This window comes from Corella eumyota, chromosome 3 (assembly GCF_963082875.1).
Source record: "Corella eumyota chromosome 3, kaCorEumy4.1, whole genome shotgun sequence".
Lineage (NCBI taxonomy): Eukaryota > Metazoa > Chordata > Ascidiacea > Phlebobranchia > Corellidae > Corella > Corella eumyota.
The window spans coordinates 6,096,004-6,122,741 of NC_137492.1; the positions used below are offsets into that span (position 1 = coordinate 6,096,004).

The 26,738-nt window shown below is 29.3% G+C and overlaps 1 protein-coding gene across 1 annotated transcript in view; it reads left to right on the forward strand.

The window, feature by feature from the left end:
• The window catches only part of LOC145745881 (ubiquitin carboxyl-terminal hydrolase 24-like), a 32,971-nt gene extending 6,960 nt beyond the window's left edge, over positions 1 to 26,011 (forward strand). Inside the window, exons 15-63 of the mRNA XM_082564061.1 lie at positions 241 to 334; positions 483 to 600; positions 819 to 992; positions 1,493 to 1,690; positions 2,204 to 2,362; positions 2,993 to 3,211; positions 3,625 to 3,828; positions 4,440 to 4,601; positions 4,689 to 4,934; positions 5,111 to 5,217; positions 5,699 to 5,791; positions 6,432 to 6,552; positions 6,760 to 6,954; positions 7,146 to 7,252; positions 7,677 to 7,872; positions 8,417 to 8,554; positions 8,817 to 8,903; positions 9,026 to 9,179; positions 9,590 to 9,686; positions 10,098 to 10,209; positions 10,354 to 10,517; positions 10,778 to 10,882; positions 11,215 to 11,341; positions 11,754 to 11,881; positions 12,566 to 12,786; positions 13,181 to 13,338; positions 13,570 to 13,710; positions 13,993 to 14,173; positions 14,490 to 14,604; positions 15,200 to 15,335; positions 15,526 to 15,654; positions 16,033 to 16,260; positions 16,590 to 16,672; positions 17,023 to 17,161; positions 17,754 to 17,925; positions 18,105 to 18,210; positions 18,380 to 18,519; positions 18,737 to 18,956; positions 19,564 to 19,714; positions 20,067 to 20,224; positions 20,877 to 21,030; positions 21,650 to 21,775; positions 22,118 to 22,223; positions 22,853 to 23,008; positions 23,573 to 23,690; positions 23,776 to 23,902; positions 24,402 to 24,616; positions 24,973 to 25,204; positions 25,718 to 26,011. Coding sequence (XP_082420187.1) covers positions 241 to 334; positions 483 to 600; positions 819 to 992; positions 1,493 to 1,690; positions 2,204 to 2,362; positions 2,993 to 3,211; positions 3,625 to 3,828; positions 4,440 to 4,601; positions 4,689 to 4,934; positions 5,111 to 5,217; positions 5,699 to 5,791; positions 6,432 to 6,552; positions 6,760 to 6,954; positions 7,146 to 7,252; positions 7,677 to 7,872; positions 8,417 to 8,554; positions 8,817 to 8,903; positions 9,026 to 9,179; positions 9,590 to 9,686; positions 10,098 to 10,209; positions 10,354 to 10,517; positions 10,778 to 10,882; positions 11,215 to 11,341; positions 11,754 to 11,881; positions 12,566 to 12,786; positions 13,181 to 13,338; positions 13,570 to 13,710; positions 13,993 to 14,173; positions 14,490 to 14,604; positions 15,200 to 15,335; positions 15,526 to 15,654; positions 16,033 to 16,260; positions 16,590 to 16,672; positions 17,023 to 17,161; positions 17,754 to 17,925; positions 18,105 to 18,210; positions 18,380 to 18,519; positions 18,737 to 18,956; positions 19,564 to 19,714; positions 20,067 to 20,224; positions 20,877 to 21,030; positions 21,650 to 21,775; positions 22,118 to 22,223; positions 22,853 to 23,008; positions 23,573 to 23,690; positions 23,776 to 23,902; positions 24,402 to 24,616; positions 24,973 to 25,204; positions 25,718 to 25,753 — 7,253 coding nt within the window. The 3' untranslated portion in view covers positions 25,754 to 26,011. The remainder of the gene's footprint in view (positions 1 to 240; positions 335 to 482; positions 601 to 818; positions 993 to 1,492; positions 1,691 to 2,203; positions 2,363 to 2,992; positions 3,212 to 3,624; positions 3,829 to 4,439; positions 4,602 to 4,688; positions 4,935 to 5,110; positions 5,218 to 5,698; positions 5,792 to 6,431; positions 6,553 to 6,759; positions 6,955 to 7,145; positions 7,253 to 7,676; positions 7,873 to 8,416; positions 8,555 to 8,816; positions 8,904 to 9,025; positions 9,180 to 9,589; positions 9,687 to 10,097; positions 10,210 to 10,353; positions 10,518 to 10,777; positions 10,883 to 11,214; positions 11,342 to 11,753; positions 11,882 to 12,565; positions 12,787 to 13,180; positions 13,339 to 13,569; positions 13,711 to 13,992; positions 14,174 to 14,489; positions 14,605 to 15,199; positions 15,336 to 15,525; positions 15,655 to 16,032; positions 16,261 to 16,589; positions 16,673 to 17,022; positions 17,162 to 17,753; positions 17,926 to 18,104; positions 18,211 to 18,379; positions 18,520 to 18,736; positions 18,957 to 19,563; positions 19,715 to 20,066; positions 20,225 to 20,876; positions 21,031 to 21,649; positions 21,776 to 22,117; positions 22,224 to 22,852; positions 23,009 to 23,572; positions 23,691 to 23,775; positions 23,903 to 24,401; positions 24,617 to 24,972; positions 25,205 to 25,717) is intronic.
• The last annotated feature ends 727 nt before the right edge of the window (positions 26,012 to 26,738 follow it).

Here is a 26,738-nt window from a genome sequence, read left to right on the forward strand (position 1 = left end):
ATGTAGTGTAGGAAGTGTTCTGAACACTACACCATGCTGCCAGTTAATTTGTATAATAATTATTTATTTGTTTTATTTGTATTTTTGTGGACATAGTTCTCAGAAACAAGTGTTTTAAACATTACTTATGATAATAAATAACATTTTTTAATTAGTAGTATCTGCTCTTAGCATATTTTTATTTAATGTCTTAATTAACATAGCTCGTTTAGGCCTTAAAAAGTTTTTTTTCTTGTGTAGGTATAACGGATCTCGATGAGAATTGTACAAGATTTTTGAATCGCTGTATGCCTGAATGCTTCAACAAACTTCTCAATTCAAATGCTGTTGCAAAGTAGGTTTTTTTAGTTGTTCTGGGTTTGGTTTGATTTATTTTTTTTATAGGTTTTTAATTAGCGAAAATTTGTAATTATTAAAATTATTAATTTAAAAAAAAATTGTGAAGTTTTGTTTTAAACTTTTATTTTTTATTTGTTAAACAGGTGGTTACAAGATGTACATGAGGGAATTTTTGAAATGTTAAAGTTTTTTATTGACTTGTTAATTGCTCGATTAAAATTTGACCCAGTGCCGATAGCAATGCTCGATATTCTGGCTGTGGTATGTTAAAATTATAAATGATCAATGTCCTTAAATTTTTATTGGATAGCCTAGGTTAGTTGTAAAATTAAGATTTTTTGTTATAAAACATTCTCTAATTAAATTACCTTTTAATACAATTTTTATTGATATAATGGAAAATAAAAGTTTAAATAAAATCTATAAATTTAGACTTAATATTTCTGGTTAATGACGCTTTTCTGTTTAATGTTTTTCAGGCTTTTGATCCAGAATGTGCTTGGAACACTAAAAATAAGTTTCGAACATCTCAAGATGATACCGAAACGGTTATTTTTGCTCGTGTTCCAACAAAAGATGATGGAAGTTCGTTGTTACGGTTCAGTGAATCTCGCGGTTGGATGATTACGATCATTAACAAATTTTGTGCAGAAGTAAATTTTATATTTTGTTTTTTTATAAAAAAAATTTGTTTAATAAAAAATGTTACCTACACACATATAAAATTACTGCCAAGACTCATCTTATTTATGTGAACATATTATTCTTATTTTAAATAGGCTAGTCAGCAAAATTATAAATGTTTTGTTGTAGAATGCTAGAAAGTTATGACTTGCAATAATTAGAATACTACGTAACATTTGAATTTTGTACTTTACGTTTCTCAGAAAAATTCTAGTACTTTACGGTGCTGCATAATTCTCTCTTGTACATTACAGTACTGCTGAATTTTTTCTCGTACTTTACAGTGCCTTTTTCTCTCTTATACATTAAGGTCCTACCTTATTTTTTACTGTACTTTACTGGCTTGCCTATTTTTCTTTCTCATATTTTACGGTCCTAGCCCTTTTTCCTTTTGTACTTTACGGTCTATGATTTTCTAAGAACGATTAAGAACAAGTGATCTAAATCTTTTTTTAACTTTTTGTTTTAGGGTGGACTGGATGTAATCCAAGCTGTGTTGGATCGCAATAAATCTTTAGATGCCACTCAGTATTCTGCCATTCTAAAACCCTTTTCGCTGTGTGTTGATTGGTTAAACACATCTACGGTGGATACCAAACTTGCCCCTTTAATTGAAGCTTGTATAACTTACGTTAAAGAATTATCAGATGAAGATTTTAAAGTAAAGGTAGGTTGAAGATAATTTATTTTAAAAAAAACAGATCAGAGTGGTGTAATGTTTATTTTATAACATTAAAAATAAATCATGTGTTGAAAACTATGTTTGTATGATCAAAATCAACAACAAAACTCTTATTTTCGATCAGATTGATGTCATAGTCTGATTTTTGACTGCTCTGATCCAAACATTAATATAAGATATTAAATTTTTAATAAAATCTTGTCATAAAAGTGTCTCGGCCTAATAGTATTGGTCATTAGCTTTATTAAATTGTTTTTGAAAGTTACATGAATTTTTAACTCTATAGCTAAAACTAAGAGTACTTTTTGTAAACTGGCTAAGTCTCGAGTTTGCTTTTTCAGTTTTAAATAAAATTGACCTGGCATGTGGACTTACTATATAACATCCTATTAAAATGCTTTGTTGGAACTAATTACATTTAACCCATGATCTCAAGTTGTAATGTTGAGTGCCTACTGCGACACTATGCAAATTTTCTTTAAACAAAACATTTTTTAGAAACTTAGTTCATTAAGTGAGTTGTTGCAAGCAATGAAAGGTGTGTGTAGAGTAATGTGGAAGGACGATATGTCGGCTGTTGACGACCTGAGATTGGAAGTAACTCTTCGAATGATGAAGTGTCCACATTTTAATGCCAAGATGAATGCCCTCAAAGAGGTTAGATTGAAGTTTAATCTTTTTTTCGTATATATATCTTTATCTTCAATGAGGGAAGGTCGAATGTGCCACCTAAACAAAGAGTAACATCAGTTACCCGACCCAGTCTTGAGTTGCCTGTGGCAGTTTGGGATATTGTAGATTATAAATGTCGATAATTATGTTGCTGATTAGTGGTGGCCCAGCAGGATTTCACACTGTTTATAGCGCCTTCCTGAAGGGTGTAACAGGATGAGAGCAGTGGGGATTAAACCCACGACCTCATATGGTGTAGCAAGTGTTCTTACCAGTACACCATGCTGCCAGTTAATGCTGCTTACAAACTATATACATGATTACATAAAATTTTTTAAACTCTATTTTATTTTGGAATTAAAATATAATTATGATCTAGTAGTGTTTTAAAAATAAATTTGAATAGTTTATCTTACTTTGATGAAGTAAAATAAGTTAACATACATTAAATGAATATTTTTTCTCAATTGTTATAAATAAAACGTTTTTGTGTTATTTAAAATTTTCTTAAAATCAGTCAACTGTAAACATATATGTATTGAATTTAAGATTGGGTACTTCACATCTTTTTATGCTTGTAATTTTATTTGTAATGTTTTAAAATGTTGAAAACAGGTAACGAAGTTAATTGAAGAATGTCAATCTTACGTTACCAAAGCAACAGCAATCGATCGTGAAAAAGTTCTTGATTGGCTAGTGGATAATACCATATTAAGCATCTCATTGGGTGGTCATATTGACCAATCACAATACTGCGACAAGATTCAAAAAGTTGTTGAGTTTATCGGCGACAAGTTGAGTTGCGAGGAACTATCTCAACTTTGGAAATTACAGGTAGGGCGTAAACAATATTTTTTTCTCAAAACTAGTGAAAGTAAACAGTTATTTTATTCTCATTGTCTTTACTAGCAGAGACATTTTGAGTGTCGTAATAAATAGAAACTTGCAACATAAATTTGGCTTTCTTCTATTAATGATTGTTGTAAAAGGGTAGCAACTAATATTCGACTGTTATATTTTACTGAACACCACAGACGGTAGTTTTAATTTTTCTAGAGGATTTCGAATTGGGCCTATATCAATTATAGTGCTTTAAAATTAATGTATATTTATACAATTTTATAATAAAAATTTTTTTTTAATTATTTTAAGTTAGATGTGGCCCAATAAACATAAAAAGTACATAGTTGTTGTTTTTATTTTCTAAACAGTTTTTACTTTTTTAAATTTTACTATGTGATTTTTAGAACAATGCTACCCTTTCTGTATCCGAAAATGTACAGTTGATTATATCTGGTGCTGCCCCCCAATTCAACGAACAACAATTCGATTTATTGTTTTCATTAATTCATGAATCTTGGTTGAATGGCGAGGAAAAATACCAGAGGCAGCTTGTTACTTTTATTGGAAGATTAGGCCATAATTCCAAGTGTGAACGGGACATTGAAAAGGTTTAAAAAATGTTTTTTTTTTATGAATAGCAGCTCTTTAAAGTCTAATAATTAGTCTTAATCAAGGGTGGACAACTTTTCAGCTTAAATAGGACACATTGCAAACCTAATAATATTGAAAGAGATACATAAATAACAAAAAATACCAAAAACAATGTTTATTTAATTTACAACACATTAAAATGTAACACCATAAACCCAATTTAATTTAAAGCTGCTTGAAATAAGTTTTTTAAAGCCTATTATGCCAAACATTGTTGCATGGCGAACATTATGCAATTTTTTATTAGAGTATTAAGTGCCAAAATAAGTCATCTTGGCCCTCTACATGTGGCTTATAGGTTACCCAATCAAAATTCAAACAAAATACTACATAGTATTTACTAACTTATTACCCAAATTTTTAGGACATTGTTTTTTTCTTTTATTTTATTTCACAATAATTAAAACTTTTTATAAAAATATTAAGTTATATTTTAAGATATAAATTTTATGGTAGGTAAAGCCATGGTTTATATATATAGTGATTTTAAAATAAAATTTGTGTTTTTTTTAGGCTAAATTTTCATCGGATATTTTATAATACACTTTGTCACTTTTGTGTTAAATAGGTGTTAGATTTGTTATGGGAATTAGCTCACTTATCCAAGTTGTCTCCAAATCTTGTAGAGTTGGCTTTACATGAACATAACTCTATACTGAGCGACTCTTTCTTAATCAAGGAATCTCTAAAAAAAAAGTTTATTCTTCGATGCATTGAGGATATAAAAAAGGTTTTTAAAATTGTTATTCTTAAAAAATAAAATTGATTCATCAAAAAAAGCATATTGTAAACTTGGATTTCTACTTTGCTTTTACAGGATCAGTGGATTGTTCCAGCATTGAAACAGATGCACGATATCTCGAAAACAATTGTAAAATCCCAATACAAACTAAACAAATCAGATCGTGGTTTTCTGTTTGATCTCAATAAAAGTCAGGAGTTGATTAAACTTATCGTGACAAGTCTTGCCCGTTGCCATAAGGTGTCGGTAGAGAGTGCGTATCAGCAAAACACAGAATTACGAGGAAACTTGGTTATTTTGCAGCGCTACAAACATTCTGATGTAGGTTTAAAAAATTTAAATTATTTAAAATTGAAGTAACAAAAAACAAAAAATTTTCGTGAATTTGCAATTTAAAAAAAAAAAATTTTTTAAATAAAATTGAATCTTGTTTTTTTTTATGATGAAACAAATTTTTTAAAAACGATTTTTTATGATAATCAAAAATTATTTTTAAGTACATCTGGTGGCATCTCAACTTTCTTAAGTTTTTATTAAAAGAAGGCGATTTGTTGATTTCTTGGAACAAAGCAAAAGAAATATGGGATACTCTAGTTTTTAACAAGTTTGTGTTTTTAACATATACCTTGCTTTATAAATATTGGGAGTTATGCTTTTAACCTAACTTTAATTTCATAGTTGTACCGGCAGCGTGGTTGTAGTGGTCAGAACACTTCCTACACTACATGAGGTCCTGGGCTTGATCCCCAGTGATCTCATGCTGTAGCACCCTTGAGTAAGGTGCTATAAACGGTATGAACTCCTGCTGAGCCAGCACTTAATCAGCAGTATAATTATCGGGCAATTATAATCTATAATATCTCAAACTGCCACAGGCAATTCGAGACTGGGTCGTAGTAACTGTTGTTACTCTATGTTTAGGTCGCACATTTAACCTTCCTACATCGAGGATAAAGATATATACAAAAAAAGAGTAAACACTAATAATGTTAATGTAATAGTGATTCAACTAGCATATAACTCATTTTTTTGCTGTTTTTGTTGTCTTGCTATCATAAAAAAACTAAATCAATTTTCTGTGGCAGAAATTCATGTGATGAAGATAGAGAAGAGTGTTGTGGTTGGTTTACTAGGATTTTATCAGATTTAGAACATGATGCAGTTAAAACTATGTTCAGGTTTGTTTGTTTTTTGCCTTTTTAAAACTATTGTATTCTTTTTTGTCAGCCTAAAAGCCATTGCATGTCTGAAAGCCTTGGCATAATAGTAAAAGCCATTGCATAGTGGAATGCCATGGGATGGTGGAAAGCCATGGTATTATGGAAAGCCATGGCATGATAGTAAATGCCAAAGCATGGCAAAAAAGCCATAACATGATAGTAAAAGCCATAGCATTGTGGAAAGCCATGACATGGTAGTGAAAGCCATGACATGGTAGTGAAAGCCATGGCATGATTTTTTATAACTGCCTAAAAGCCATGGCATGGTAATAAAGGCATAGAACACCATCACATAAGGTTTTATGTATATTTTCTCAACTTATATGTTACAGCATTCTTTAGTAAGATGCTAACAGCATTTATTTTTGCATTGCCAAAAAAATATTAGTCAAAAAATAATCAGGCAATTTGAATAATATTTTAAAAAAGAGCAATGCTGGATGGGGTTAAATTGAAGTAACAAGGGGGGTTAAATTGAAGTAACAGAGGTTAAATTGAAGTAACAAAAGTTTTTTATGAGAAGACTGAGAGATCTTGTAAACTTTTTACATTGATGATAAATACATAATTTTGTTTTTATTTTATAATATAATTATAGGGAAAAAATATGCAAAGTTGATTTATCTCAAATGAGTTTGTACATGTTTGATTGCTTTATCGAGTTTATGAAACATACCAATACTTACAATCAGAAGATGAAAAAAAACCAGGGAATATTAGTGAGTATATTTTGTTTACTAATTTGATTAAATAATAGTTTAGTCTACATTTGGTAAAAATGAATTTTTTGTAAATTTTATAGATTACAAATGGTATTTTTTATGTAAAAAATTAAAAATTCCAGAAAAAAAGAAAAAGCTTTTTAGATATTTAAGCATATTGTTTAATATTCTGAATATGTGAAACTATTTTTTTTTACTTTTCAGATTGTTGAAAAATTAGATTTACACGGCCTTGAGATTTTGTGGAGAATTTGCCTGGATTGCTTGTCAAACAAAGTAGCACACAAAGCGGTTACAACTCTTGTTCGTTACTCTTGCATCGACGTATCCCAAAAACTTAAAAAGGACATGGTTGCTTTACATTCAAGATTTTTAAAAGAATGCTACAAACGGCTCAATGTAAACTAGATTCTATAGTTGTTTTTTGGGACTAATGAATTATTTTTTTTAATTTAATTTCTTAAAATATATATGTGTGTTAAAAAAATGTTGCTGCATGCTATAAAAAATAACTGTTTACAAAATTCATTTTCCTAATATAACAAGTGGTGATTTCAACTGAAATATTAAATATTTTTTATTTGTTTTAGAATTGTTATAATGAGGGAAGTGAAAAGGTTTTAAATGCTGTTAATATTGCCAAAAAAATAGTTACAGCAAACATAACCTCGGACATTCCCACTTCTACTAATTATAAGTATGTTCAAGTCTATGTTATTAAAGTCCCATATTGGCAATTTTTCTACTCAAAAATGGATAAAATTGGTGTCACTGAACACAAAAATGGTTTTAACTTCAAATAATTTTACTTACTTTTTATACAATTTAAAAAGACAAAAATGGGAAGCCCTGTTTGTGATGACGTAGAAAGTACTAGCTTGTTTACACTTTCTATGCTAACTTAGTACTTTCTACATCTCACGAAAAAATATGGCATTTTGTGATTCAGTTTCAATCATACTAACGCGCTATATACATTACTTACAAAGTTGTGATGTACTCTCTAATATAGGACTTTAAAGCAATTTTAAAGAAAGCCAAATCGAAAAACCAGTTACAATAGATTGAGTCAAAAGTTTATAAATTAAAAAAAACTTTATTATTTACTAAATATTTTTTAGAGCTAATCGCTATCTAATGATTGAGAGATTATTGTACATCGTCCACCAATATATCGCCGACATCGAGTCCTCCCACTCTGAACCCCGCTTCCTTCTTCCTCATGGAGAGTTCTTCCAAGGATCTCCTGTCTCCATCCAAGTGAAGTTTGATAGTTTCAGAGAGGAGTTTTATATTGAAACACACAGCAACGAGACGGTAAGTTAACTATTTTGGTCAAGTAATAAACCTCTTAAAATTTTAATATATAATATAATAATAATAGTAGTTAATTTATTAAGTTTTATCAGTGACAGTTAAATTTTTTTTATTGTATATTTTTATTCTTGATGTGGGAAGGTCTGCTGTACGACCTTAACATAGAGTAACATCAGTTACCCCATCCAGTCTCGAGTTCCCTGTGGCAGTTTGGGATGTTATATAGATTATAATTGCCCGATATCTATGCTGCTGATTAAGTGCTGGCTCAGCAGGAGTTTATATCGTTTATAGTGCCTTTTCAAGGGCGTTGCAGCATGAGAGCAGTGGGGATTGAACCCACGACCTCTTGTGTAGTGTAGCAAGTCTTATTTTTTAGCACAAATTACAAGCAAAGAGTTAACATAACTATTATGTTATCTGCACTGAACAGTTACTATAAAAAATTTATAATTTTTATAACTTAATAAATTGGTGTCATTAAATTATTTTTTTTAAATTAAATTTTCGTCAGTACCACATTCTTACAAGCTTTTTGTTGTAGGTTTACAGCATCCGAAAAATGATCTCGAAGGTTTTAGAAGTATCGGTCGACCATCTTCAACTTATTATGAACGATCGAATAATTCCATTTAATAACGATGCTCAGTTACTTCACATGAGTGGATTTACTGAATATGAGGTTAGTTTTATATTAAAATAGCATATTTAGTTAATTAGGCTTATTTATAACCGACTTTTTGGTCTTCAAAAATCTGGGAACCTTCCCTTACAAATTTTAAATCTAATGTTGTTTATTTTTTAAACAGAATGTTTTTAAAATCTTAAAATATATATGTAGGAATTATCTGGAAAAACTAATGTACAACACTAACTAAGAAAAATACAATTTTAAAAACTGAAATATTTTTAAAGTTTTAATTTTATTTTATTTTTTGATTTAGGAAATATTTGTGAAAACTACTTCATCCGTTGTTCCCATGCAGATAGAGGAAGACCAAAATTTAAAAAGCAATGTTCTTCAAGAAATGGTTTTTCTTTTTGAAATTTAATCAATCCTTTGTAAAATTTAAGCATTTTCAAAATTAATTTTTTTAAGAATTTTTAATTATTATTTTTTTCAAATTTTGTTGAGTTATTTTGTTGCTTTTAGGAAAGAAAGCTACCCTCGGTCGTACTCAGTAACCTTGGTGTTTACGACATATTGTTCCACCTGACTGATCTCGATCGATCACAAATCACATGGAGTGTTCGAAAGTTATTGTTACTGCTTCCAACTGATTCTAGAATTAAAAAAAATATTAAAGGTAATAAGTAATTTTTATCTGTCTGGTATATAACATATTCAATATAGCTTTGTGCCCTGATTCATCAGTACTTGAGATTAAATCTCTTTAATATCTATCCATTCTGTTTTGTTAGAACACTTTTTTTTTAATAAAAATTAATATAATCTGCTAAACATTTACATTTATAAATTGTTGGTTTTTTTGGTATTACCTTAGGGTGATAGAATTTTTGGGGGTAAGGGTGTAATATTTTAATGTTTTTCAAGCTTAAAGGCAAATAGGGTTAGATTGGTGGGGTTTGAACCTAAAACTGTTTGGCTCTAAGTTTAATGCCTCTAGCTGTAGACTATACTATTACTATACAATTGTATTGCTAATTTCATCACAAATATGTTAAATGCAAGTTTTTAAATATTCATGATATTTAGGGGGTTATGAAATGAGGTTAAGCGATATAATTGAAACTGGGTCAAATGAAGACGAAGGAATGATAATAGATGGAAGTGGTTGCACCAGAAAAAACAGGTTTGTGTATTTTAATTTTTTACCAATAATGTTAAAAAAGTGGACTGAAGTTGGGTTTAGAACTTTATTATTTAGCATCAAATAAAAAATAACTAAACCAAACCTATGTTTAATTTCAGTCAGCTTTTTTAATATTATTAATAATAAATAAAATCACAATATTCAATATTTTTTTGGTATTGTTTATTTTGGATTTAATCTTTGCTGATATTTTTTGCAAACAAAATTGCAAACTGCCAAAGTCAACTTTTGATTAGGTTGAGGCAACAAATATTAGCTTATTTTAAGACTGTAAGGCTGGCCTGCTCACCTTAAGAATGTTAAAACTGTAAAGCTGGCCTGCTTACATATACAAATACAATAAATATTAAACATTTAGAAATAAAAAAAGCAATGTAATTATTTGTTCAGGTCATTTAACAGTTTATATAGTTTATCAACATCTGACATGAACTTGTTTCGATTGAGATACAACTTAGAAGTTTTAAGTGGACTTTTAATGCCAGTCAAGAATGACCAAGAGGTAAAAATATTTTTTTTTTATTAAAAAAAAGGTTAATAATATAATTTAATTAATTGTATTAAATACAGGGTGATTTGTTTAGTTTCTTAAAATTTTTGAAGTTTTATCTAATTTAAAATATGTAATAAAAAAACATGTTATCAGGCAATTGATGAGGAAGAATCTGGAAGATTTCTTCATTTCTTTCTTCAAAACGGAGGAATGCAAGTTATGCTGGGCGTCCTCCAGAAAGAAATCATCTCTTCAGAAGATTTTGGTGATGTGGACACTAGGAGGGGATGTTTTACTGTCGTTTTAAAAATTGCAAAGTAACTTACTAATTTTAATTTTGAGCCACACCAACACCACATTTTTGCCTTTGAGGCGTTCACGTTTAGCTCAGACATGTTCCAAACCGCACACCCTTACCCGACAAAAATATTAAAAAAACATTCTCTTAATGGAAAAAAAAAATTCACTGATTTTTTGTTATTTAAATTTATAAGTAGTGATAGGTCAGTTACATAACTTTGAAGCTTCCTAGTAGTATTTTTTTCGTTTAAATGATAGCTATTTTAATTTTTTATAGATTTTTGTTGTGTGTTGCATCTTACTCAGAAAACCTAACCCATGACGATCTAGAAAATAAACGACTGAGCATCAGCTCAGAAGCTGCTGTGTCGCCCCTTAAACGGTATACTTTATAATTTAAGCTCACTACAAAAAAAATATATATAAAATTAAAAAATATTAAAAAATAAAACTATATGAAAGAATTAAATAAAAAATTTGTAAACAAATACTATAAAATTAAAAATATGTATAAGAATTTAATTAAAAATTATGTAAAAAAATTAAAGTAAAAAATATGTGAAAAAAATTAAAATAAAATTTAAAATATTAAAATAACTAAAATAAAATTAAAACTGAGTTTTGATATTAACTTCATTTTTTTACACAATATGCACTATATCTACATTAAACACATAATAAATTTAAACATAATAAATCTGTAATGTTTTTAAGGGATTCGCTTAGAGTGGGGTCCCTAGAAATTTCGGCAACACCGACCAAGCGAAATCGTAAAAGTATCTCACAAAGCCCTGTTATCATAACAAGAGAAATCAACAACATAGTTAGAACTGCGATTCAGGTTTCTTAAATTTTGCTCACATATGATTTTTATAAGATCTTATATTCAAAACAGTAATTAATACAACTACCAATTAACTAACTGGCAGCGTGGTGTAGTGATAAGAACACTTGCTGCACCACAATGAGGTTGTGGGTTTAATTCCCACTGCTCTCATGCTGTAGCACCCTTTGATAAGGAGCTATAAACGGTATAAACTCCTGCTGAGCCAGCACTCAATCAGCAGTATAATTACCGGGCAATTATAATCTCTATAATATCCCAAACTGCTAAAAGCAACTCGAGACTGGGTCAGAGTAACTGATGTTACTCTATGTTTAGGTTGCGAATTCGACCTTCCCACATCGAGGATAAAGATTTACACAAAAAAAATTTATAAAAAACATTAATTTGCAATATTTATTTGCTACAGACACTAGAAAGTGAAGAATTTTCAAGTTTAATAACAACTCTGATTCGAATAACTTGGTATGCTTCCGCTTGTAAACTTGATCAACTCACTACAAACATTGAACCTACTGAAGGAACAAGCTTTTTAAGGTATCAATGTAAAACTCTAATTATAATACAAGCTAAGTTTTTTAATACAACAATTATTGATGCTTGGTAAACTGCTTTTAAATAATGTTTGAAGGGAAACTTATCTGAAAAACTTGGGTATTAAGGTATTTAAAAAAAAGTGTTTTTTGGTTTAGATTAGCTGGTTTTTAAAAAGATGTCATTAGGGAGGAGGTGTTTTTAAAATTGTTTGCTTTACATTTACAGTTGTGGATGTCTTTTGTAAAGATGAAATGCATAGTTTTTAGGCTGCTTAAAGGGAAACTAACTGCAAAACTAGACCTATTTAAAAAAACTGTTTTTTCTATATTTAAAAAAAACGCGTTTTTCTAGGGGTTGTAGTTTTTTAAATCTTAGGGGTTACATTTTTTACAAAAAAAAAATTTAATAGTGTGATTTTTTTATCGTTGTTTATTATTGTTTGTTTAAAAAAAAATAGATTCTTAATAGTGTGATTTTCTTATCGTTGTATGGTTATAGATTTTCAATTAGTTCAACATCAAGTTTAGCTTACATTTTACGGTAAAAACATAAAAAAAATTGTATATACTTGTTTTACACACTGGTATAGTAGGATACATAAGTTGTAAATTGTCAACCAATGTCAGACATTTTTTTGTTTACTTTTTTATTATTTTCCTTTAATTCTTCAATTATTTGTTGCAGAAGTCGCAAATTAAGTCGTGAGTCCACATCCTCTTCCGGCAATCCTCTCAGTCCATATCGAAAAGCGAGTACTTCAAGTATGTCGAGTTGTGGAAGTGTGGAGACGAGTGAACCGATCTTTAACATGAAGCGAGAGGAAATTAAAAACGCTGACTCAGTCATTTGTCGGCAATCTCTTGAACTCTTGGTCCAGTGTTTAAAGTTAAGATCTTCGCATTTAGGTAAGCTTGTAATATTAGTTTGGTTATTTGAAGCAAAAATAAATTCGTAATTTTAAAAGAGTAAAGTTTGTTGTTATGGACTTTTTTCAATTCTGTTTTTTTTTATGTTTACCTGTATAAAGTTATTCGTTAGACTAATATTTAACATGGTAACACTCACACTTATTGTTTATAATATAAATTTTCGATATGAAAATGCTTTAAATAGGCTTAAAATAGAACAGCTTTTGATATCTGAACCTAATCTTGAGTTTTTTTATTGTATTTAAATATTATTTATGATGGATTCAATAACATTTTATTAACACCTTTCTATTGTTTCGGCAGAATTTAGTCTTTTTAAGTAAGTTGCTCAATATAACATAATGCATAAAATATTAAAAATAAAATTTAGAATATTTTTTCGATCTTCCATTTACTGATGAATTTGTAATTGATATTTTAACAAAACCGAGTGACAAAGATGTGAGAGAATGTGCAGTAAATTATTTTTACCAACTTTCAACAATTCAAAGTGTTATGAAAAAATCACCGAGACAAAGAATGGTGCAGGTGAATTTTGAGAATTTTTTAAATAAACCATTATTAAAAATTAATGATTTTTGTTTATACATGCATTTAAAGTGTTATTTTTTAATTTAAAAAATTTTTAAAGTGATATAAAAATAGAATTACAAAATTCTTTAGTATTTTGAATTTATGTTATTGACAAAATATTTCTCAAAAAAAAATACTTTTATCAAATTTTAAAATTAAAAAAAATTTTTCTTAATTTTTTTTTAGTTGATCATTAAAGCAAGGTTACCGTATTGGCACCAAACAACTCGAGTTCGAGCAAAGTTGCAAGTTTTGGGATATCACTGTCTTCAATATTTTAATCTCAGGGGAAAACTAGTACAAGATGCCATTAAAAATAATGAGCAGGTTTGCTTTTTTAATTTTAATTTTTGAAATATGGCCAAAACTTACAACTAATTAATATATGCCTGTTTTGTGATAGTTTACTTGGGCACCACAAACAGCAGTTTTTTTGTATTTTGATGCGTTTAAATAAAAAATAGACATAAATTTTTTTTACTTAAAAATTGTTTTTAGAATATTCTTAATTGTTTTAACTTATGTAAAAAAGCATTGCAAAAATTTGGTGGATTTTTTTTAAATAGCGTAAATAATTTTTTTAAATTTTAAAAAAATTCGATTTTACAGAAAGCTTGTGGGATTGAGGAGGTCCAAAATTTAAATGACGAGGTGTCGTGGTTGCTTGAATTTGATTGCTTGTCACAAAATGATAACAACTTTCATCTTCTGGGCAACGTTTTAATGACTGGTCATCTTTATCTAATCAAGATTTTGATTTCATCTCCTAAAATCAACAAAAAATTGATAGGTAAAAAAATTTGTTTAATTTTTCAACATTTTTTTATTTTTTTTTAATTTAAAAAATTGATAGATTTTTTTATACCAACATTAATTTTTTAATTATGATTTTTGTTTTTATAAAAATTAAATTTTAAAATTTATAGCTTTTCGTTGAAATTTATAGTTTTTTAATTTTTATCTAACAAATTTAAAAAATTTTTTTTTGTTTTTAAATTACTAGGAATAAATGTACAAAAGTATGTTAGTTACTGTTTTGCATTTGTTTAAAAATTTGATAGCATTTTGTTTTAATTTTTAACATGATTTTAAAACTCTTTTTTCAGGGAGTCGGCTTATCGGACCTCTGCTGTCAGAATTTTTATTTCCAGCATCAAAACTTATTTTAAACTCAAGCGGACAATCTGGAAATCAATATCCAATTAACGGTTTTCAACCAAAGTAATAATTAATTTATTAAGTATATTAAACAGAGAGGCTTTGATTAATAATTAAGAGTTTGGAAATATTTTTAACCTAACATGCTATGTCAAAAACAATTATGCTTAGTTATTTTATAATGCATGATTTTTTTTTTTTTTTTTTCGATATTGATGTGGAAAGGTTGAATGGGCGACCTAAACTTAGAGTAACAACAGTTATTCTGACCCGGTCTCGAGTTGCTTATGGCAGTTTGGGATATTATAGATTATAATTGCGCGATAATTATGCTGCTGATTAAGTGCAGAAGTTCATACCATTTATAGCGCCTTATTCAAGGGCGGTACAGCATGAGATCACTTGGGAACAAACCCAGAATCTAATGTAGTGTAGGAAATGTTCTTCTAGGATTAATCTAATAAGTTTAGTAAAGTGGTGGGGTGTTATGTATATTTAGTCACCCCTAAAACTTTTTAATTGCATAATTCCTTTTTTTACATGTAAAAAAAAAGAAAATTGCCAGACAGAACATTATTATTTTAAAAATCACATTTTTTTTTATCTTTTTTGTGTGTTGGGTTATTTTTAGATAAAAAAATTGATTGTTTATTTTTAGATGTAATACTGAAGAATCCAGGTTAGCTGCATTTGATGTTTTGGTTGAATTATGTAGAAATAACACCGAAAACTTAAGTCAAGTAACCTCACAATTAATTTCTATGCATCATTATTCTGACCAATCACGTGCCAAGGTTCAGCAAAAAATATTTATTTAGATGTTTTTAAAAGATAAATATTATGAATTTATAAAATGGGCCTAAAAATTTATTCAAAATAAAATTTTCTTTTATATTTATTTTAATTTTTTTTACTTTGAAGTTTTTTTAATGGAATAACAATGATGTTATATTTCAAATCCTTTTTTTTATTTATTTTTTTTAGGAGTTTGATTTTTCACCGCTTGTTGTAGAAAGAAGCAAGCAAGGATTTGTGGGTTTAAAAAATGGGGGAGCAACTTGTTACATGAACAGCGTTCTTCAACAATTATTTATGGTTAACGACATATCTCAGGTAAATTAAAAAATAGTAATTTTAACATTTTACCAAAAAAGCAACAGGCAGCGTGGTGTAGTGAAAAGAAATCTTCCTATGCTACATGAGGTCCTGGGTTCTATCCCAAGTGATCTCATGCTGTGGTGTCTTATTAAGTAAGGCGCTATAATCGGTATAAACTCCTGCTGAGCCAGCATCTAATCTGCAGCTTAATTATCTGGGAATTACAATCTATATAATATCTCAAAATACCACAGGCAACTTAAGACTGGGTCAGGGTAACAGTTTTTACTCTATGGTTTGGTTGGGCATTAAACCTTTTCACATCGAGAATAAAAATATTTTAAAAAAAGGCATTTAAGGGGGCATTTTTAAAAAAGCTTTTTTTTTTTGTAGTCGATTCTAGCCACAGAGTTTAAAAATGTTAATGATGTCGAAAAAACTTTATTTTACGAACTTCAAAAAGTGTTTGCCCATTTGCTTAATTCCCGACTTCAGTTTCATGAACCCAATACTTTCTGGAAAACTTTTAAACTTTGGGGTCAGGAAGTTAACATACGAGAACATCAAGATGCATTTGAGTTTTTTACGGATCTAACTGATCAAATTGATGAATATCTTAAGGTAAAAATAGTTGACTAGTTTTTTTATATATTTCTTTATCCTCGATGTGGAAAGGTCGACTGCACTACCTTAACAGAGAGTTACATTAGTTAACCCGGTCCAGTCTTGAGTTGCCTTTAGCAGTTTGGGATATTTTAGAATATAATAGAAAATGTTATTGAAAATGCCGGTTTTTGTAGAACAATGCTTAAACATTTACATTTCAAATATGAAACTTTTATACAACAAGACAATATTTTTTTTTGAATAATTCTTGTTAAATCGAATAATCATTACTTAGTTATATTGTGTTAAAAAGCATTAGCAAACTTGTATATATTTGTTTTTAGACAAATGGTAAGGAAAGGATTTTTCAGAAGACTTTTCAAGGTTTATTTTCCGATCAAAAAATTTGTGAAGGTTGTCCACACAAGTAAGTTAACAGCTTTCATAATTTTTTTAATTTTGCTACTTTAAATTAATGATTTTTTAGACTGTGTAATCATTATTACGGTTAGTTTTTGGATCACAAATCAATCTTAATTGCCTGATGCGATAATTTGTGCTATACAGTTATCAATATATACCAGTCATTCTATGTATGTCTAATGTAAATTACTTTAAATTAATATTAACTGCTTTTTGCGGTGCATAGGTAAATTATGCTAGGCAGATATTAGTTGTAAGTTGCAATGATATTCTGTCAATCAAAATACAGTGGGCAATCAACTAGTTAATTTAATTACTGTAAAAATTTATGTTTACAAATTGTGTGTTTATCAGATATGAACGAGAAGATCCCTATTTTGCTCTCAGTTTACCAATAAAAAGTGGAAGTTTAGAGGACTCCCTAAAGCAATTTGTTGCAGGAGAAAAACTGGAAGGAGATAATGCTTACTTTTGTGAAAAGTGCAACCAGAAGGTAATTAGTTAATGCTATTATTTTGTTGTTTTTAAGCCAACAATGGTGACAATAATTGCGAATTGCATATAACAAAAATTTAGGTAAAAAAATTTTTTACCAAAGATTTTTTAAGGGGTTTATACTTTGTTATATAAGTTTTTTTTTGTATCTTTATTCTCAATGTGGAAAGGTCAAATGCACGACCTAAACTTAGAATAACATCAGTAACTTCGACCCAGTCTCGAGTTGCCTTTTGCAGTTTGGAATATTATATAGATTATAATTGCCCATTAATTATGATTAGTTGCTGGCTTAGCAGGAGTTCATGCTGTTTGTAGCCCCTAACTTAAGTGCACTACAGCATGAGAACAGTTGGGATTGAACCGATGACCTCATGTGGTGTAGCAAGTGTTTTTATCACTACACCACGCTGCCGGTTAAGTTAATAAGTTAAGTTCACGTTAAATCAACCAGTGTAATTTGTCAGCGACTTAAGTTTTTTTTTGCATTAAACTGTTCAGTATAGAATTGTCTTTGGATTCACTAACCACATTTCATAAAAAAAATTATTTTATGAGTTTAAAAATAATAAATTATTTTGTTGTTGTAGAGAACAGCGATAAAGCGAACATGTATAAAAACTCTTCCTCCTGTTCTTGTAATTCAACTTAAGAGATTTGGGTATGACTGGGAACAGGGACGGTCACTTAAGTTTGATCATTTCTTTAAATTTTCACACGAGGTTGATATGCAACCCTACCTAAGTGAAGCAAATTGTAGAGGTTCAAAATTTGGTAAGTTTTTAGTAAAAAATTTTAAAATCTATTAAGGCAAAAATTAAAATTTGCTTGAAAAAAAAAATTTCAATTTTTTTAGGAAAATTTTTTAAATTAAATTTTTTAATTTTTTTTAAGAAAATTTTTGAAAATTTTTAAAAAGGAAATTTTTTAATTTTGTTAAGCTCGGCACACAAGTGTAGAACAACAGATATATCGGTTAGTTGGTGTTGTAGTTCACAGTGGTCAGGTACAAGCCGGACATTATTATGCCATCATTAAGGACAGAAGGTAAATATATAAAATATTTAAAGAAATAGTTTAAAAAGTAGCTTTTTAACTAGTTTTAAATTCATTTTAAAATTAAATTCAAAGAGTGTTGTATTGTCCTAGAAATTAAATATTTGTTAGTATTTGTATTTAAAAAAAAAATAAAAAATTTAAATTTTTTATTAAACAGAGGAACTTCAAAAAGCAATCCCTCGCATGGCCAGTGGTTCAAGTTCAATGATAACAAGGTCGAGGAATTTGAGATGACAGAACAAAATTTGGAAGAGGAGTGCTTTGGAGGAACTTTTACAAGCAAGGTTTATGAACGAGGTAGAAACTTTTGTTGTGTTAACTATATGTTTTTCATTTTTTTTTGTAAAAGTTTGCCCAAGTTTTAAATATTTTTAACTTGAGATTTTTTCTTCTGATTTTGTTAAAAATAGAATATTACCCATAGACCCTATTTTTTAAATGTAAACATAGACACCATTTTAAATGTAAAAAAAATGTTACTTTCTAAATCAATTTTTTAAATTTAAATTTTTAGGAATACCTTATGATGAAGAAAGACTTCGGTACTGGAATGCTTATCTGTTGTTTTATGAGAGGGTTGAAACAGAAGTCCCAACTAGGGGCAAGGTGATGTTTATGAAACAAGCTCAGGTGATCAACTCTGGGTTTTCTTCACCGGAAATATCTCCTCCCACCAGCCCAAAACAGTTGAACAAGAATGATATTCGACTTTCACAACTCACTCATTTGATTAAGTATGAATTTTTTTTGTAATAATAATTATTGTTGTTTTTTAAATCACTTGTACATAAGACCGCGAAGTTTGAGAGAGATTAGTAAGAAATGTAAAATCTAAGAGAAAATCAGCTAGAACTGTAAAATATGAGAGAGAATTAGCTAGGCCAGTATATACAAGGAAAAATTAGGTAAAACCGTGAAGTTCGAGAGAGAATTAAACATAACCGTAAAGTATAAGAGAGAATTGTGCAGTACCAAAAAGTTCAAGAGAGAATTGGGCACTATTGTAAAGTATGCGAAAGAATTACCTAGATCCACCAAATATGAGGGTTTTTCTGGAAACTGTAAAGTTTCTGTGATTCATTGTTTCTAATGATATTGAAAAGTAAACCCTTGTTTCTTGTTACAATATATTGGACATTTTTTCTGTCCTTTATTAAAATAAAACAAGTTGAGTGCTCGTTTTATAGGCATACATTTTTAAAGCAAAAATATAACAAATATTTGCCCAATCTAACTTGTCTGCTAACACCAAACAGAGCTTCTTTTTACTTCCTGTAAATTGGGCAGAGTAAATTATTAGTAATTTTAAAACATCCTTAATTATTTATTTTTTAAATGTAGAAAAGGGGAACAGCATGGGATATTTTCACCTCAAATTCCGGCCTCTATTATGCAGTTAGTGAATGAGGAAAATCTTCAGTTTATGAAAAATCAGGGAATGTATTCGAGTTCATATTTCAATTTTATTCGAAGTCTTGTGGAAGTAAACCTGGTAAAACATTTATTTTATTCTTTTTTTAAGAAGTTATTTTTTAACAGTGTTTAATATACAATTTAATACTTTTTTTTAATTGATTTTATGTTTTTTAATCAAAATTTTGGAATATTAATAAATTTATTAATTTTTCTTAGAATAATTTTTATAATAAAAAAAAAAATTAAAAAAATTATTTTGTATAATTTTTTTTTTAAAAAAGGCATTAAACAATTTTGATTAATTTTTTTTAAATTTTAAAATTTATATTTTTTTCCAGCTAATTTTATTTATTTATTTTTTTTTTTACTTTTTTTTTAAATATTAACCAAAATAAAAAAATTGCTAAAGAATATATAATATTTTTTAGCCTTTTATGTCAAGTTTTCCAGCAATTGCAGTCACCTCGCTTCAAATTTCCACCAGATTTTTGTTCCAAACTTTTTTTCGCAGCAAAAGCGAGTTTTTAACGGATTGCGATAAATGGAGAATATGTTTGGAAACTTTGCTTGAGTCAAGCCCACCTGCGTAAGTTCAAAAAATTTTTTATCTTTTTTGTGTGGTAAATGGATATAAATTTTAAAAGATGCATTTGAAGTAGTGATGCAATCTAAAAAAAGGCAATATCAGTTTTATAGTTTATTTTTTTATATATCTTTATTCTCGATGTGGAAAGGTTGAATGCGCGACCTAAACATAGAGTAACAACAGTTACTCTGACCCAGTCTTAAGTTGCCTATGTAGTTAGGGATATTATAGATTAAAATTGCACGATAATTATGCTGCTGATCAAGTGTTGGCTCATCAGGAGTTCCAACTGCGCCTTCATACTCAAGGGCACTAGGAATTAAACCTCATGTAATAAATAAAGTGTTATGACTACTACACCATGTAGTCGGTGTTTAAAACATCTTAGATATTAAATTGTTACGCTTAGTAAAATAGTTCATAGGTTAATGATTAAGATTTATTATTATATTAACTAAAACTGTCAAAAAACAACCTAAGACTTAGTTTAGGTAAAAGTGCTACTCTAAGTTTAGGTTGTAAAGTTGACTTTTTACAATAAGGGTAAAAAATAAATGGAAAAAACTGTATATTGTGTCAGGGTCACCAATTCCAATGTTTTGTGCATTACCCACCAATTGTTGTCTCCCAATTAAATTGTTTTATTTTTTAGCTGTTTTTGGTTGATGTCCCAACTTCAAACCCCGATCGGTTTTTCAAATGTTATTTCTTTCTTGTTGGAATGCCCGAATGAGATAGTGAGAGCGACCTTTGGAAAAATTTTGTCAAAAGCTCTTCGTTGTCTTATTCAACCTAACATTGCAAAAGTAATTACAGTCTTAGAAGTTATTTTTTTAACAAATATATCAATAGTTGTATCAAATTTGTCATAGCACTCTTAAGTTTTAAAAATGGTGGGTTCTTATTAAGTAATGTGAATTATTACTATCCTAATCTGTTAAATGTAACTTGATACTGGATTGGAGTAACAAATGCAACCCTATGTTTAGTCCATATAAGTGGCCTTGCCACATTATGTTAAAGATATATGCAAAAAATTTGCATTTAAAATGTTCAAGATTTTACCAGACGGCATGGTGTAGTGGTTAGAATACATGAAGTTCTGGGTTTGATTCCCGCCCTTGAGTAAGGTGCTATAATTGGTATAAACTTCTTCAACACTTATTCAGCAGCGTAATTATTAGGCAATTATTATCAATAAAAAACGAAACTGCCAAAGGAAACTTGGGACTAGGTCGGGGTAACTGATGTTACTATATGTTTAGGTCGTAAAGTAAACCTTTCCACATCAAGAATAAATAAATGATAATTTTTTTTATTAATAAGCAAAATTTCATAAAATATGGAAGTCGAACAATTTTATATTAAATTTTTTTTTAGAAAGTGTAATTTTAAAAGTTTTAATAACTTTTTATTTGAACTTAGGAACAACGTAAGGGAGGTTTTGAACAAGTTATATCAAGGTTATATATTTTACTTGACCGGGAGGTGGCTGAAAGTATTAGAAGAAGTCAACAGTTTTTCACCCTTCTAACTGAATTCAATTCCACAGTAGGTTTTAAGAATTTTTTTTAATTTTTCTTTTTTATGAACAATTTATTGGAATTTAACCAAAAATTATATTTTTAATTAGACATTTTACCGAAAACGTATTTTCTGGACAATGAGCCCTTTTTCTAAAAATGTGCTTTTTATTACAAAATTTTGCCTTAAATTTCGGTAAAACGCATTATTAAAATTTTTTTTTCGGGAAATTTTATTCGGTCAATAGGTTTTGGGTAATATGGGCGAATACCATTTTTCTAAATTTAAAAAAAATTTTGATGTTATGCAGTAAAATTCAAATATCAAAAAATATTTAAAATAATTTTATAAAAAAAAATATTTTAACAGGGTGTTGTGGCTTGTGAATGTACTTTACGACATCAAGGATTTGAACGTTTAATGCGTTTTCTACTTGGTAAAGAAGCAACAAAGTGTTTGTTCGAGGAAATTAAAAGTTAGTATTAATAAGTTTACCAAGTCTTACTTTTTAAGTTGCCAATGCTCTATTCATAAGTTGATTCGGCATAAGTACATGAGACCGTGGGGTCGATCCCCACTGCTCTCATGATGTAGCGCTTTTGAGTAAGGCTCTTTAAACGGAATGAACTCTTGCTTGGCCAGCACTTAATCAACAGTTTAATTGTTGGACAATTACGATCTAGATTCTAGAATATTCCAAACTGCTAAAGGCAACTCGAGACTGGGTCGAAGTAACTGATGTTACTCTATATGTTAAGGTCATAAAGTCGACCTTCCCACATCGAGGATAAATAAGTATAAAAAAAGTAATAAATTATATTTAAAAAAATTTTAAAAGTTGTATTGTAATGCAACAGGTATTTGGTTGTTCTTATTAACGAGAAAACCACAAGCTTATGTAATGGGCATACATTTATGTAATAGTTTTTTGTACAACAATCCTATTTAAATAGATTTATTATTAATTATATATATTTAACCTACTAGCTGAAAGACTTTGGGTTTAAGCCGCACCACAGCCATTGTTCACCTTAGTGCGCAGCGGTAATGGATAGGTCACATTATTACCTTAAGCTGAATAAAAAAATGCGTACTTTAATTTAGTTGGGGGAAGCGGCGATGCACCGATGAGCTGTAATAATGATGAAGATAAAATTATAAATCGTCGTTGGAGTTCAACTCAATCAAGAGACTTTCTTTCACTTCACTCGGCAATTGCAAATGTTATTCTCCACACCGATCTCTCTTCACTTCATTCTGGTTTGTTTGGATATTTTTTCGGTTTGATTTATTATTATTTTTATTTGATCAAGGTAAGTTAAATAAAAACTGAACTTCACAGCGTGGGTCCTTGGTTCGATTACCTTCATGACCCCATAAGTAAGGAGCTATAAACGGTATGAACTCCAAAATAGCCAAAAACCAATCGGCCAATTATTTTTTGGGCAATTATAACTAAAAATATTTTAAAACATACTGGTATCGTGCTGTAGTAATCAGAACGTGAGGTCGTTCGGGCAATTTCCACTGCTCTCATGCTGTAGCGCCCTTGAATAAGGCGCTATAAAAGGTATAAACCCTGCTGAGCTAACACTTAATCAGCAGCTTAATTATCGGACAATTATAATATATAATATCCTAAACTGCCAAAGGCAACTCAAGACTGGGTTGGGGTAACAGTTGTTACTTAATGTTTGGTCGACCTTTCCACATCGAGGATAAAGATATATATAAAAATAACACTAAAATATACAAAAAAATAAAATGGTTTAACCGAAATCTATATACCTAACCACTTATTTTAATTATACTTACAAACTTTAGAATGTAAAAATGAATTACGAAAACACCCGCCGTTGATGTTAAAAAGTGCTGTTACTAACGGAAAGTTTCAAATGGCTTTGGTCGTAGAAAAAGTGGTTAACAGGGAATTAACGAAACGGTGAGTACATCGTATTTCTAATATTGTCTTTTTTTTTCTAATTCTGCCACACTACATTAAAAACCCTTTTCGTTTTTTTTACTAGTTATGTAAAGGAGTTATTGTTGGCATCAAGAGAAATAGCATCCTCGTTAAATCTTGTTAGTGATATCATTCTTCATTGTTCTTATGAAAATCAGCGTTTCTCTAAACTTTTTACAGCTTTAATTCTGGTAAGTGCTATTACACAATATAGTAAATATCAACTTACTTTTATTTCAATATTTGAGTGTTATAGTTTTGACTGTTATAGTTTTACAAAAAATTTATGTAAAACCCTGTTTTTATATTGAGCTCTGGAAGTGCTATATTTGATAGTTTTGCAATTTTGTAGGTGATGTATATATATAGCACGTTAGTATGGTTGACACTAAATCATAAAATGCATTTAGAACCCCTAAAAAAATGTCTGTGGTACTTCCAATTTAATTTTCAAAAATACTGGAAAATGATAAACATCAAAAACCTGGTTACCATGTTTTTCGTGTGACGTAGAAAGTACTAAGTTAGCGTAACGGACCGCTTGTTTACATCTAGCGACAAAGAAGGCAAAACGACACTAGTTCCTTCTACGTCATCGCAAACAGGGCTTTCCTTGTTTTTAAATAAATGAATTTTTTTTTAAAGTTGTAAAACTTAAAAAGTAAGTAAGTTATCTATTTCTTTTCGTAGGACGAGGTAAGATCAGTGGCAGCGAATGAGCTTCGACCAATTCTCGCCATTTTACTCGAATTTCTTTACTTGTCTGATTGCTTACAACAAGATCGATTAGCCGATGCTTTAGTTAAATTGGATGGAAGTCTCCTTGGCGCGATTGAACTTTATCAGAAGGAGGATGAATCAAAGTGTTACCAATGTGTTAAAGCGGTAGTCCAACTTGCTTCGGGGTGAGTTCAAATCGTGCGCGGTTGTTTTTTTGCGTGCGCTTTCAAGACTATTTTTAACTAAGCTAATAAGGTTTGCACTTTGGGTATGGTATTTACGACACTAAAGTAAACAGTAAGACTGGATTTAAGGGACGAAAACCGTAAAAGCAATAGGGACAACATGTTTTATTTTCGATTTTAAACTAACAATAACATATCATTAACTACATAGAAATTAGCGATCTATGATATTGTATATTTAGGGTAAGAGTGTATTATAGATTTATATTTTGAAGAACCGTAAAAGTAATAAGTTAATTTTTAAACCAAAAAGTGCCCCTGAAATTTTTGGTGTAAACACGTACATGCTCTTACAGATCGCGGGCTAGCAAAGAATTTTTGCTTGGAATTTCTTCAAAATGGTCTTGGTCGGTCGCCTGGCTCAAGCGAAAAATGACAGAACGCACGTGGTCCACGTCACAAAATCTATCTATGACGTCACAGTCAAATCGTTCGAACGAAGCGGCGACCACAAAGCACTTTCAACGGACGATGTCGGCTCAGCATACTTTAGACGAAGCCACTGCTTTGCTGGCGGGCACAAACGTAGTAAGAGTTTGATAGATTTTGATGCTTTTTTTACATTATAATAGTAAAGCGAAAAATTGAATATCTTTAAACGGGTCGCCTTAAAATGAGATAACGGAATTTGAAGCAAAGCGTAAAACCGAGAGGCGGAATCTTAAATTGTAACACGCGGAAAACGCGAAAATGTTGTAGGCTGTTTATTTAATAATAATGTCAATTGAACGAAAACCAAATACCGAAAATTTGACATCTAAAATAATATTGGCCTAAGTACAAATAAACAGTCAACGGATTTCCCGCATTTTATTTTTTTAAGATTTGGTCTCTCTTTTTTTGGCTTTCTTCATTTTCCATTCCCTCAAATTCCGTGTCCCCCTTTAGAAAAATTTTCTCATAAGCTTGGCAAACTTATAAATATTTGTATTGATTTTTTTTTGCAAAATCTTGATTTTCTTAACTTATTTGGGTTATCCAAAATAAGTGACCTTACATCAAACGTTTTTTTTGTAAACTCTTTGTTTGTTTTTTTTTCAGGAGCCTGTTTTACCAGAGGAGAATACATCTCTATAACATACGCGGCGCTACAGTAGTTTCCTTATTTTTTATTGATTAAATTTGTTTTTAAGTTCCAAATTCTAATTTTTTTCTTACAAATCCATTTATTTTATTTTTTTAATAATTAGCGATTAATTTGATTTTTATTTTAATTATAAGTGACATTTTTTATAGATAGTACTTCTGTAAGGCTAATAATCAAAGTTTGCTCAGTTGTAAGAATAGTTAAAAATATCATTTGCCTTTTCTGTTATGCCAAGTATTTGTGAATGAATCTCAAACTGTTTAATGAAAATTTAATTTGATTTTTTTTCAAATGTTTTTTTTGTTCCTTAATTTTAACCTTTTTAATTGCAATAAAAATTTCAATAAATTTAACGTTTTTTAAGTATTGAGAGCGAGCAACAAAAAAATATTTTTCAAAAAAAATTTTGCATTTACCTGGATTCGAACTTAGGCCTGCTAAAAAAAGGCAGGTCGAATTTCGGTAACTTTTCTCCTTTTTCTCCCCAAAACGGCCATTTTCTACAAGGCTGTACCCTTTGTGTTTTTGCCAAGGCTATATACCCTTGTCAAAGGGATATTTTTGCAAAAATAGCACTGACAGTCTACTATAAGCCATCCTTGCGTTTTGAACCTGTTTTTAACAATTTAAAAATCATGTTTTTATTAAAAAATAAAATTAAAAAAAAAGGTGCACCACCTTGCGGTAAAAAAAATAATTATAAAAATTAAAAAAAATATGGACATTTTAGGGCAAAAAAATTCCTTTTAATCTAATATAAGTCAGTTTAACGTCTTTAAAATCAAGTTTTTTAAACTAAATATTTTCGCAAATTTTATTATCTAATATTTTAGTTAGGTCAATGCGCATCTAATAAAACGCTTAATTTCGAATTTAAAATTTAGCAAAAATTACGTAAATGTGTTAAATATTAATACTTTTTATAAATACGCTATTTAGGTCAATGCATTTCAATTCATATAATTAAAATTCAAT